The 13,583-nt window shown below is 34.9% G+C and overlaps 1 protein-coding gene across 6 annotated transcripts in view; it reads right to left on the bottom strand.

Moving 5' to 3' along the window:
• Positions 1-13,583, bottom strand: part of LOC108701467 (disintegrin and metalloproteinase domain-containing protein 23) — an 83,314-nt gene that overhangs the window by 14,743 nt on the left and 54,988 nt on the right. For 3 of the 6 annotated variants that reach the window (XM_041576238.1, XM_041576235.1, XM_041576239.1), the window contains exons 15-24: positions 13,062-13,161; positions 12,533-12,604; positions 11,391-11,477; positions 7,529-7,609; positions 6,844-6,894; positions 5,771-5,834; positions 5,277-5,382; positions 3,358-3,477; positions 2,836-3,004; positions 2,570-2,681 (exon numbers count right to left, since the gene is read on the bottom strand). In XM_041576238.1, coding sequence (XP_041432172.1) covers positions 2,570-2,681; positions 2,836-3,004; positions 3,358-3,477; positions 5,277-5,382; positions 5,771-5,834; positions 6,844-6,894; positions 7,529-7,609; positions 11,391-11,477; positions 12,533-12,604; positions 13,062-13,161 — 962 coding nt within the window. Of the gene's footprint in view, positions 1-2,569; positions 2,682-2,835; positions 3,005-3,357; positions 3,478-5,276; positions 5,383-5,770; positions 5,838-6,843; positions 6,895-7,528; positions 7,610-11,390; positions 11,478-12,532; positions 12,605-13,061; positions 13,162-13,583 lie in introns of all 6 variants that reach the window. The other 3 variants (XM_041576237.1, XM_041576234.1, XM_041576236.1) reach the window with 1 other exon arrangement.

Raw genomic sequence — 13,583 nt, 5'->3', positions numbered from 1 at the left:
ATTTGTACAATGCTTTAAAATTGTTTGTGACAGACCCCTTAAAGATATATTTTAATTGTTATTGTAACTGTAATTTGTATTTATTTGTTTTGCATTTTGTACTTATTTGTATTTATGATTGTAATGAATGTGTTTGTTCTACTAATGGATTGTTCTGCTGTACAGTGCTTTGCTCTCAAGTAGAGCTATACAAATAAAATATACATACATACATACATCAAAATGGTGCTGCAAGACACTACTTTTAGCTAGCTTTTATTTTATATGAATGATTTAATATCCTATCAAGTAGAAATCAGACTGAATATGGAGAGCAGAACAACAGGAAGAAAAAATAAATCCAAATTCCACAGATAAAAAATGAATTCCAGGTAGGAGATGGATGGAATACAAAGATGAAAAAAAACCAACAAAATAAATAACAAAAACAACTGCAAAGTTATTACTCATTTTAAAGTATATATAGTTTTTAAAAGATGGTGTTTTTAAATTAGTTATTAGTATTCAACAAGGAGAGTCACTTAGGCTGCACATCCGATGATCACTATTATTATTACTATCAGGGCACCAGTCCAAGATGGGATTGGAGGGATATGCGAAACTAAACCTATCTATATGAGTACATGCTCAATTATCTTGTGAGAGTAAATGTTATATTATACAAACAGGTATGGGACCTGTGGATCTGGGGTTATTCTGTAATTTGGAGCACCATGCTTTATGTCTACTTGAAAAAAAAATAAACCCAGTAGTTTTACCTTAGTTGGGATCAAGTATAAGGTACAGTGATATTATTACAGAGAAAATGTGAATTATTTGATCAAAATTGAGTCTATGGGAGATGATCTTCCCATAATTCGGAGCTTTCTGGATATGGGGTTTCCGGATCCCATACTTGTAATAATACAAGCTTTCTTGTCACTACTTCAATCACTTTTGGAGTTCCTCAGCCCTATCATAATTAATCCTTTTGGTCACTATGAGCCTTAGTGAAGTAAAGTTAGAGACCATGTGAGTCCACTAGTGTGAAATTCTGACACCCTTCATTCACCTCTATGGGATTTTTACAAGAGTATTTATCAATGGGTGAAAGTGAAAGTTCACCCTTTTAAATATGCCTTTAAAATTCTATAGAAATGAATGGAGAGTGGTGGAATTTCACACTAGTGGACTCTGGTGATCTCTAACTCTCACTCTTTAATAAATATGGCTAAAATTTATGGTGATTCATAGCACTGCACACTCCCCATAACAAAGAATGGAGTTTAACTGTGCAAAGGAGGCATATAGAATATAGGAGGATATAGAATTTTATAAATTTGTTATAAATTTGACAGTTTTTATTACATGGGAAAAATATGAAACTGCTTGAAATCTTTCTGATGTTTATAATCTGCTTTTAATTGTAAGTATGTGGAGGATATAAAACACATAATATAGGTGCCACCCATGATACCCAAAGAGAAAACATTATGGAAAATGGGTTAGAAGAGTGGGTGGAGTGGGACAATCAAAGTGGTCTAAAGTGACACATAATGCATAAATAGAAGGGTGAGATATCTGCACTGGAAGGACTAGACACAAGAGCTTTTTGCATCACACTCTAAGGGTCTCAATTTTAAAGCCCTTGGTACACTTGCATATAACTCATCATATACTACCCCATTTGTTTTTGTTCTACAGTTTTTGTTCTACAGTTTTTGTTCTACAGTTTGTTTTCAAAAGAGAATGCAGTAGGCAAGCTCTAATTGTTAATAACTTTTGCCGTGAGGGGTGTAATTACAGAGGAAGCAGACCCTTTGGCTGCAGGGGGCCCAGGAAGTATAGGGGCCCCATGAGGCCCTAATTCATATACAATTCCAATAAATATTGGTAAAACAGGTCAACCTCTAGATATTTTGGGGCCTGAAAAATAATTTGCTGTGGGGCCATATAAAATCTTGTAATGCCACTGTTTGCCGTCACTCTTTGGAATGAAAACTGTCCTGTAGATCAGAGTCCTGCTTACATTTACATTCTGTCCTGGGACAGAATGTTATTTATTACTCAAGACCTAGTTGTTTGCTTGGTTCTTTATTGCTTCCTCTAATCTACAATTGAGTAAAAGAAAGAACAAAATCCCTCTTGGGAGTTGTGAACCTTTGCTAGTGAAGCTGCTCACATTGCTTTTATACTATTTGTGAGTAGTGTCCTCTGCTTAATGAATAAGGTTTAAAAAATTGCTACTTAAGACATAAAGGCCCACTATTGTAGATGATAACGGCATAATATGGAAATCTATTGGTTCTATTTCTGACTAATGGTAGTAATGTTCGTAGGTTGATGAAATAGAAACAATTTTCTTTTGTATTGTTAAGCAAATATGAAGTCATCTTTTCTGCAATAAATACAATAATAATCCACCATAATCTCTGAGACTGGGCAATTTTAACTGGTCTGTCAAATACCATTAACAGACTAGTTCTCCACTACCACTTCTACCATTTAACTAATATTTTTGTTTCACTAAGCACAATGAATTTCATCATCACAGGATATGCTTTGAAAAGTAACATCAAATGGCACAAACCCTTTGGTAAGTCTTCTTTCTTGGTTCCTGTCTCTTTTTTAGGGTCGTAAATGCTGCAGTCAGTTCCTGCCCAAGTGGAACTGCAAATACATGTGGCTTCATTGCTACACACCTAGCAAATAACGAAAGTTACTAGCAGAAAATGTCACAAAAAACAGCACAAATGCTTCTTAAAGGAGTGCTAAAGCTTACAAATGTATTGTTTAATAGTACAGCTATATCACTGAGTAACCTGAGCAATATGGTAAACAAAAAGAAGCACTCACCCCATGTCCAGAGCAGACTTTTCCATTGGAACCCATGGGACAGTTGCTGATGTTCAGTGAATGAATTGGTAGGCACTTCCTGTCTAAGCACATCATGGATGGTCCACAAGGAGCCCCATCTTCTACATACCCCATATCTGTCTCATCATCTAATATTACATGAGCACCACTAGGAAAAATTAAGTTGGAGAACTTCAGTCAGAAAGAATATGTCAGACTGGTATACCCATGCACAGTTTGGGTCAATGGCACACCTGCTCACTTTTCATGTATTCAAACACACTACATAATTAAAAACTGAGAATCATTACAGTTTTGATCACAATTATGTCACTGTTGTTTTTCCAAAAGAATGTTCAGCTCAGTCTGGCACCTGGAAACTTATGGCGTGACTTACAATATGCCAATTTTGAAATCTTTATTTTATTCTCAATATAACAGAAATGTAGTCCTCATTTGCAGTGCAGCAGAAAACTCTACCAGAGCACCAAATTGGTGGTACAGGACATGTAGAATTCTTACCTGCAGTCCACAACTCTCCCTTGATGATTGATGTATGTCGGTGGTATGTCACCCTCTAATTTACCAATACGAGGAGATTTGGATACATTTGCACAAAGTAAAAATCCACAGAAAACATCACTACAGAAAGAATATAGAAAGGTAAGGGCACTAGCAAGATAAGATAGACTTAGAACATGCTGAGGGTCAGGTCAATAAAAACAGGCTTAAAAACAATGCGCATGGCACATGGTGGTGCACAGACACCAGGAATCTACAGCTATAAAAATCTTGGTTGAGAACGGTTGAACCACAACTTTCCCTTCTGGTCTCCAATAAAAACAGGCTGATAAACAAATTGCTATTACAATTCTACTCCTGAAGCCTTTTTATCTTCAATAGAACCAAAGAGACGTAATAGTTTTTATCATGCTATAGTTATTTTTACTGCATTTGGTGATGTTAACTGATTACGAGACAGAAGTGAAGTAGAACACTTAGGGGCAGATTTATCAAGGTTCGAAGTGAAAATTAGAATTTTCGAATTTGAATCTTTGAGATTTTTTTTGGGCAAAACTGTCAAATTTGAAAAGGGAATTATTACAATTTGATTCGAGTTTTTTTACAAATTCGAATTTGATTTTCGTGATTTATCATACACTGCTCCTTTAAAAACTCGAATTCGACTATTCGCCACCTTAAACCTGTGAATTGCTGTTTTAGCTTATGGAAAACTTCCTGTGATCAATTTGGAGTTGTTTGCAGCCTTCCTGACATTCGAGTTTTTTTCGGAGAAAAAACTCGAATCAAATTCGATTGGATTTTTTTGATAAACTTTGATTGGTCGAATTTAGAATTCATGGTTTTAAAGTTTTAAATAACTCCCATGAACTCGAAATTCGACCCTTGATAAATCTGCCCCTTAGTCAATGTTCCTCACTACTTTGGAGGGGTTGAACTTGATGGACTTTGTCTTTCAACCCAATTTAACTATGTAATTATGTAACTATGTAACTATGCTCATTGATACAATTTCAGCTTCCATCCTTTCACATGTCCATTCCTCATTAGAAGTAAGACCGACTATCAAAATTCTCTTTGCCCTTTCATGAATACACTATATTCTCAGCAGTCATGCTTAATTAATTTCTCTAAATCTCACTTTTATATTGTACATAGAAAGTATACTGTAAATGTTGTAAGGCTTAGTTTTGAAAGGTTGGGGATCATCATTACTTATTTATATAGCACCAGCAAGTTATGCTGCGCATTTATAACAAACAGGGGTCTTACATTAATCTAACAAACAAGGGTTACAGAATAAAATGGCATAATATGGCCCTAATAACAGAGTTAAAGGAAAATATACCCAAATCCAAATGATAAATACAGTTAATCTTCCCTCAATTAGCAGTAAATTGTGAAGAATTATGGTAGGTCACTGTGTATACAGATACTTTTTCTCTATATTTAAACATTTGTGCTGCAATACCGTGCACCAGTATTTTTCATGTCAGTTCCTAATGTTTGCAGTCTTTGCTAAATGCTTATAAAGGATATTATATATAGCAACTACAAACATGCAAATATAAAGAAAAAGAATATAAACATACATCCTCATTTTAATAATCAACAAAATTGAAAAAAAGGAAAAACTCAATATAATAAGGATGATTTTATTTTTTAACATCAGATAGCTCTTATTCTTTTCTAGTAAGTGCTCTCAGCAATATGTCTTTTCAATTTGTTATATATAATAATGAGGATATATTTTTTAGTATGATTTAAAACATGAGTAGCCAATTTCCAGTTCTCTCTATCTCCATCCAATTTTACATAATTACAAAATAAAGTAAATCAGAAAAAAAATGATGACATGTTTTATTTATAAAAACTATGTATGTATCTACTGGAAATCTGTTCTGCTCTGCTAAACTTACTGTTTGCTGCACTGAATCCAACGGTCGCCATCTTTCCCGCAGTTACCTTTCTCAGTGCCTTCTGTGTTCAGCTTTTCATAACAGAATTTGTCTGAGCCAGCAGCTTCTAAAAAGGATTACAGAGAGGAAAAAGGAGACCGTTAACATAATGTGTTCAATCAATTCTTATGCCTTTATCACAAATTACATTCTACAATGGACTAACATTTGGGGATCATATGGCATGATCATTATAAAACACTAAACAATCTGTTGACCCATTAATATATAAATTACATGTTTAGGGGAACCTAACAACATATCAGCACGCCTAACAAAATGTAATTAGTTTCAGACAACACAGAAATATTATATTGTTTTGCAACATGCAATTAATTATACTGAATGACTAATAAATGAAGCACTGCCTCTCTGAAAATGAATAAGAAGATGACGTGCCACACTTTGTTGATTAAAATATACAAAATATATACCAAAAATATACTGTAACTTACTGCTTCCCCAGATGTGTTTGCACTGATTGTCCCTTGTTTTGCATTCCCCATTGTAACAGCGTCCCTGCTATAAAAACATTTTTAAAAAATTGAATGCAGCAAAATCGCATTATACTCAAATTCTATAAATACAGCTAATTTAACAAACCTGCCTAGGACAACTAGGACAACATGAACTTTGAATTTTTTGCGCTTAAGAAATCTGGAACATTTAGGTTTCAGAAACTTGTATTTGAATTTTTAAACTTTACAGCATAAAACTCTATTTTGAACATTGATAAATATTTCCTTTTGAAAACTGTGCGAATTTCCTGTAAAATTTGCGAAATGGCGAATAGTTAGTGAAACACGAATTTTGACGCCGGCGTCAATTCACGGGCGTCAAAATTGACGTGGATTAAAATCCAATTTCAGGAATTTATTTGCTGGTGGCGAAATGCGCAAATTTGCAGTGAATTCGCGCCTGGCGAATAAATTTGAATTGTACTATTCAAAGAACCTTACTGTATATGTCTACATATATGTGTAAAGCAAAATTCTGTCAATTTTGTCAAGTAATACATTTGAACAGCTATCATCAAATATGGGGGTATATTTATCAAAGAGTGAAGTTAATAGTGAAGTTCTGCCACTAGAGGGAAATTCCACCACTCTCCATTCATTTCTATGGGATTTTTATAGGCGTATTTATCAAAGGGTGAACTTTTCACCCATTGATAAATACGCCTTTCAGAATCCCATAGAAATGAATTGAGAGCTGAGGAATTTCACTCTAGTGGCGGAACTTCACTCTTTGATAAATTTACCCCATAGTGTATCCTCCTTATATTCAGCATAAAGAACACACAAAGCTTTTACTGCCTTTTAAACTCAGAATGGAATAAAATAATGTTCCTTCGGATTGTTGCTACAGTAAATGTTATATTTGGTGTGTAACCATTGACTTTGGATAATATTCACAATCTGTATATGGTTTATTTGTATCATGTGGACAATATTTATATATGCTTAGATGGGCCTAAATACTACTAGCATAAAATAAAAGATTTTGAATAAATGTAAAATAACTGCACCTGGTTGGTATCACAGGCATATCCATCTTGTTTCCTAAGGTTAGGTGGGCACTAAAACGAATCAATAACATTTCATTAAGGAACAATATAAGCCAAGGGTAGATTTACCATAGGTCTATAATAATGTTTTCTGTGTGAACAATTTTCGAGTTTCACTGCACATTATTTTTTTACTTTCATGAAAACTGAAGAATATTTTTTTTCCTTGCTGGTTTTGATTTTTGATGCTGGTAATGTAAAAATTAACTTGAAATCTACTCAAATTTTTCCACAACTTTAATGTGCCAAATTAATCTTAACTATTATATTCTATGGGCCATACACTTGCTCTCAAGTTCATTTAGGCAAAAGATAGAGAAAGAATTGTTGCTGTGCTTGATAAATATCCACATTTTTAGCCCATTTGCTTGTTAAAAAAAATATATCAACAACAGTAGGTTTTGGACTGCTTTGAAAAGTGTTACACCTACACAAACTTCAGTTTCTTTGAAATAAAGTACTTTTTGCAATATTCATATTCAGTCAAACTGAGCTTGCTTTAAAGTACTGGACAACTAGAGTTGGGAGATTTATGTTATTGGTTCATATGGTTCAGATTTATTCTGCAGCATTTTCGGAGAAAAGGTACAATCTAGCAAAGACTTTAATGCCCAACAGTGCAGAACAGCATTAGACATGGCAGTACCTGACCAGAGTCTCCAGTGCAGTGTTCAGTAATATCACATTCATTAACAGCATAGCGACAGTCATATTCTCGTGGCAGGAACTGGATTAAACAAAAGATAAAATAAATGGCGAAAGGATGCAAAAAAACATTTCACTGAAAATATTACAGCTTAATTTAAGTACTTTAAGTAGCCTCCTAGAGTATTTGAGTGATGGACGTGGAACAAAAAGAGCATTAGGGGAAAAGAAAAACTTGTCAGCCAGAAAAGCATAATTTAATAAAGACATTTTGGGGGTTATTTATAAGTTATATAAGTCCGTATTTATCTCAATATTTTCTGCTACAAACTCTGATCAAATTCGCTCTGGTTTATTATTACATGTTCCAGAAAATTTGCTTTGATTTTCACTAATTTTTTAGACTTTTTCATTCGATTTTCACAATGTTTTCGTAATTTTCACCCGAAAACTCAAAACTTCAGGATATTGCCCGAAACCCAGCGGACATCAAAAAATGATTGGGACTTCTCCCATTGACTTATATGCAACCTCGGCAGGTCTGAGATGCTGGATTTTCAGATTCAGACTTTTCCATCCTCTGGGTTTAATAAATTCTGAAAAATTCATGATTTTTTAAAAGTCAGGAAAAGTCATGAATTTTTCGTGATTTTTGCATTCGGAGTGAATAACCCCCATGTATGTTATGCTAATTACTATGCTGGATATGTGCGTAAGGGAAGCCACTTTCTCCAAACAAAGGAGGTTATGTGTAAGTCTGGGTAGCTTTGCAATATCTGTCTCAAAATAGCAGTAAAAACCAACAGCCATTATAAGCACAAAACTTGACAATTATGACATTCCACGGGCATGTTGGTACTGAGTCACTGTAAACTATGTTAGCTCCAATAATAAACCCTGTTTTCAAAAAGTACTCACCAATGAGTACTCACTCAATCGATCAAACGATTTTCCTTCAATCCCAAATTGCCTAGAAAGCCTATGGGGACCTTCCCCATAGGTTAACATTGGTGCTCGGTAGGTTTTAGGTGGAGAAGTAGGTGGTCGAAGTTTTTTTTAAAGAGACAGTACTTTGACTATCACATGGTCGAAAAGTCGAACGATTTTTAGTTCGATTCGTTCGATTCAAAGTCGAAGTCGTAGTCGAAGGTCGAAGTAGCCAAAAAAATACTTCGAAATTCGAAGTATTTTTTATTCTAATCCTTCACTCGAGCTAAGTAAATGTGCCCCCTAAAGACCTCACACGATTTTTCTTGTCAAAATTCACCTGAACCTGAGCTATGATTATTAATAAATCTTCACCTTAATCTTGGTAATTGTTATATTTTTATTGCACTGTCTATACTATTTGGGGCGGATTATCAAGGGTCACAGTGAAAATTAAAATTTTCTAATTCAAATTTTCGAGTTTTTTTATGGCCAAAACTGGAATTGTTAAAATTTGATTAAAGTTTTTTTTAAAAAAAATTCTAATTCGCTTTTTGAAATTTATCCTACACTGGCGAATTCGACTATTCACCACTTTCAAACCTGGCGAATTGCTGTTTTAGCCTATGGGGGACGTCCTGGGATCAAAAATGTTTGCCGCCTTCCTAACTTTCAAGGTTTTTTTCAGAGAAAAAAATTAATCAAATTAGTTAGTTTTAGTTTTGATTCACATTTGCAGGTCGAACCCATTCACCCGAGTTTCAAAAATTCGAATTATTTAATAAATCTCAATTGGTCGAATTTCAGTTCATTGGGGTTTTAAATAACTCCCATGAACTCGAAATTCGACCCTTGATAAATCTGCCCCTTAATGAACTGTACAAATGTACCGCACATTACATATGTTTATGTTTGCTGACACTATGTTAAATTCATTTATACATATTGGGGCCGATTCATGAAGCTCGAGTGAAGGATTCGAATGAAAAAAATTCGAATTTCGAAGTATTTTTTTGGTACTTCGACCATCGAATTGGTTAAATTCGTTCGAATTCGAACGAAATCGAACGAATCGAACGAAAAATCGTTCGACTATTCGACCATTCGATAGTCGAAGTACTTCCCCTTTAAAAAAAACTTCGACCCTCTACTTCGGCAGGTAAAACCTACCGAAGTCAATGTTAGCCTATGGGGAAGGTCCCCATAGGCTTGCCTGTGATTTTTTGATCGAAGGATTTTCCTTCGATCGTTGGATTAAAATCCTTCGAATCGATCGATCGCAGGATTAGCGCTAAATCCTTCGACTTCGATATTCGAAGTCGAAGGATTTCAATTCGAGGGTCGAATTTCGAAGTATTTTTAACTTTGAAATTCGACCCTTAATGAATCTGCCCCTTAATGTAACCCTATCTTAAGGTCAGTGACTTCATGTTAGATTATGATCTGAACCCCCCCAAATGCATGTGTATATATATATATATATATATATATATATATATATATATATATATATATATATATATATATATATATATATATATATATATATATATATACCTCTCCACAGTCCGCACTCCTCTAATTCTTCAAACTTTTCCCAACCTTGCCTGGGTGCTGCTCCTGGGGTTCAGTAAAACATGCGGAAAAGTAGTAGCGCACTCCAAGGTCTTCTTTTAGTTAAAATTAATTTTTATTAAATTAGTGGCATAAAAATCAACGTTTCGGCTCCTATCTAGAGCCTTTCTCAAGATCAAATAAGCCAAAAAAGTACACACAGTTAAATAACCCACATTTGCTCCTCCCCTCGTGCAACACCCCACACCCACTAATCTTCACAGTAGATTAACCCTATTTAAAAACAATGATAGTCAAAATGTAAATTAAGGCAACGAGTTGATACAAAAAATGTATTACAAGGATATAGACCAATATTAATATCTGCAACAATGTATAAATTTTACAGAATAAGGATTGGATACTTTCTATCTAAGATTCAAAAAACAGCTCAAAGAACACTGTTCATTCAAGCCCTTAGGAACAAGCGTGTCCAACCTTTTGATCCAATATGCCTCTCTTTGGAGGAGCAATTGTGATCTGTTGCCACCTCTTCTTGGCTCCGGTACATGGTCAATACCTATAAATTTAAACAAGGGTAGTCTGTGGCCCTTCTCTAGAAAATGTTTTGCCACAGGCTTTACGGTTTTCCCGTCCCTAAATGCCGTACTTATGGCCGATCTATGACCATCCATACGGATTCTCAAAGTTAAGTCTGTCTTACCTATATAGGATAACCCACAGGGACAGGTGACCATATACACAACATGTGTAGTGGTACAAGTAATCCGATGTTTAATCTTTATTCTTTACCCTTGTTTAAATTTATAGGTATTGACCATGTACCGGAGCCAAGAAGAGGTGGCAACAGATCACAATTGCTCCTCCAAAGAGAGGCATATTGGATCAAAAGGTTGGACACGCTTGTTCCTAAGGGCTTGAATGAACAGTGTTCTTTGAGCTGTTTTTTGAATCTTAGATAGAAAGTATCCAATCCTTATTCTGTAAAATTTATACATTGTTGCAGATATTAATATTGGTCTATATCCTTGTAATACATTTTTTGTATCAACTCGTTGCCTTAATTTACATTTTGACTATCATTGTTTTTAAATAGGGTTAATCTACTGTGAAGATTAGTGGGTGTGGGGTGTTGCACGAGGGGAGGAGCAAATGTGGGTTATTTAACTGTGTGTACTTTTTTGGCTTATTTGATCTTGAGAAAGGCTCTAGATAGGAGCCGAAACGTTGATTTTTATGCCACTAATTTAATAAAAATTAATTTTAACTAAAAGAAGACCTTGGAGTGCGCTACTACTTTTCCGCATATATATATATATATATATATATATATATATATATATATATATACACACACTTACCAGGCATGATGTGTTACAACAGGGCCCATCACTGCAGTGCGCTCCATTTGATAGAGAGCACTTCTTGCAGCAGTCTCCAAAACAGTCCTAAAAAAACATGAAATATGATGTACAACATTCAGTATGAAAAGTTCAGGGGGCAGGTACTTCTGTCACCTCTTTAATTAAATGTATAACACATTTCTGAATTAACTCACTTAAACATATCAGCTTAATGCAGCCACATAGCATCGGGAAGAAGGTGTTTTAATGCATTCTAACAGAAAAACCTTGCACACACTTTGCAACTGTCCATTATCTCTAGGGGGTAAATGTTATAACATTTGCAAAGAGAACAAATGCACAAATAAAATTCACATGTCGCAATGTTATTGCGCATTGCAAATTTTTCAGACCTGCTTGAGTAAACTTTTGGAGTAAACTTTTTCATTAAGATGTTTTGTTGCCATACACTGCACACTGGCGCAAACTATAAAAATCACAGTTGCAATCCTACTGTCGTATGAGGCGCATAGTGTTGGCAAAGGCAAAATTGTTCACTTTGTGAACATTTATTCGAATTGCAAACAAATTTTTGCGTAAGCGACCGATATAACATTCCTCCATAGATGTCTACACAGTAAATTGGTCACTGGCTATAATTACAGAGGACATTGTGGTAGCCAAATGAATAATTGGTGGGCAGAGGTAAAACAATAGAGAATGACCCACTTGTTGTTGCTTTATTGTATATTAAATGCTTAGATGTCTCCAGTTTAATCATTATGCAGGACTCTCAGTATTACCATAATGCACCTTTATTGCTGCATTGTTAAATTTCTGAAAACTCTCACAGTTCTGTCTACTTCTATCCCCATTGCAGGGTAATCATTGGGGTGATCAGACACAAATGTTTGCTAGCCATGACATGAATATTTTTGGCCTGTTTTCTGATCAGGTTAACTGAAACAATCATTTGCCACATCCAGTATCACCAATGTTGTGAAATAAATACAAATAACTAAAAACTAACAACAAGGTAACCTTTAAAGACTGCCACGACAGCTGTTACCCAATAATATCAAAATGTGTCTATATAGTATATAGTATAAATATATATATATTACAAATAAAATGGGGTTTCAAGAATTATTTCAACTTACCATTCTGAAGCCGCAGTCACACTCTTCTCCTGCCTCCACATAACCATTCCCGCATTCTGTCACTTCAAATAACTGCAGGAGATACAAAGATATTTTGTTGTTGAAATTTCATGGCTGACTTTCTCAAAATTAAATGCATCAGTCTTTTTACAAATGTGTTCCTCATCTGGTACCAGCAGGAGTGCCATCATTAGCAATTCTTTGGAATGCTGCCATACTGGGTCAGCAAGTGACATTACAATACTACCATATTAAGGAAGTAATTGCATCTGTGATGCTTGACTGACAAAATGTTTGACTACACAGGGGGACAGAACCAAAATAGTACAAAGTAAAGTACTTCTGAGAACTGAAATATTAGTAGTCTAGGCTAGGTGGCCCACCTAGAATACCACAATAGCTAACATGCAAGTGTAGTTGACATTTTAGGAGAATCTTGGGCATTGTGATAATTAGTAGCATTTGCAGTGAGGCTGTAAAATGTGAGCTCTGATTTTTATTATTATTATTATTATTATTATTACATTACCTTGGTTGGTCTATTAAAGAGGCAGGAACCCCCTCCACGGTTAAGGAACTCCTTGTATTCTGCAATGCTACACTTGGAAAACCTCCGTGAATGGTACACTCTTAAAGAGAAATAGAAAATACAGATTATGGGTGAAAAGAAACGTTGCCGAAAAGTACATTCTGGTAGTCTTGTCCAAGCTGTTTAGGGGTGTCTATAGTGTATTGGGCCCATGGCAAATATTAGGGATGCTCCAAATATCCAATCCACCACAAAAGATGTCCAAATCTGAAATGAATCTGAACCCTAATTTGTATAAGCAAACAATCAAAAAATCAATAAACTACAGCATATGAAAAAAAGCGTCACCTTCTGTTGTCCAGTGGTCTAAAGTAATGTGTTATTTAGGACTCTGATTCCAAATCCTGCAAAAAACGCTGGGTTTTGGCCAAAATACAGGGATATCAATATATTCTAACAAATATTTTCAGTGTGTGCATGTGTGTCCTTAGTTGTTGAATTACAGTTCTCTTGCCATCCCTA

This window comes from Xenopus laevis, chromosome 9_10L (assembly GCF_017654675.1).
Source record: "Xenopus laevis strain J_2021 chromosome 9_10L, Xenopus_laevis_v10.1, whole genome shotgun sequence".
NCBI classification, from domain to species: Eukaryota; Metazoa; Chordata; class Amphibia; order Anura; family Pipidae; genus Xenopus; species Xenopus laevis.
The sequence above is the reverse complement of the archived record's forward strand: the minus strand, read 5'-3'. Positions and strand labels throughout refer to the sequence as shown.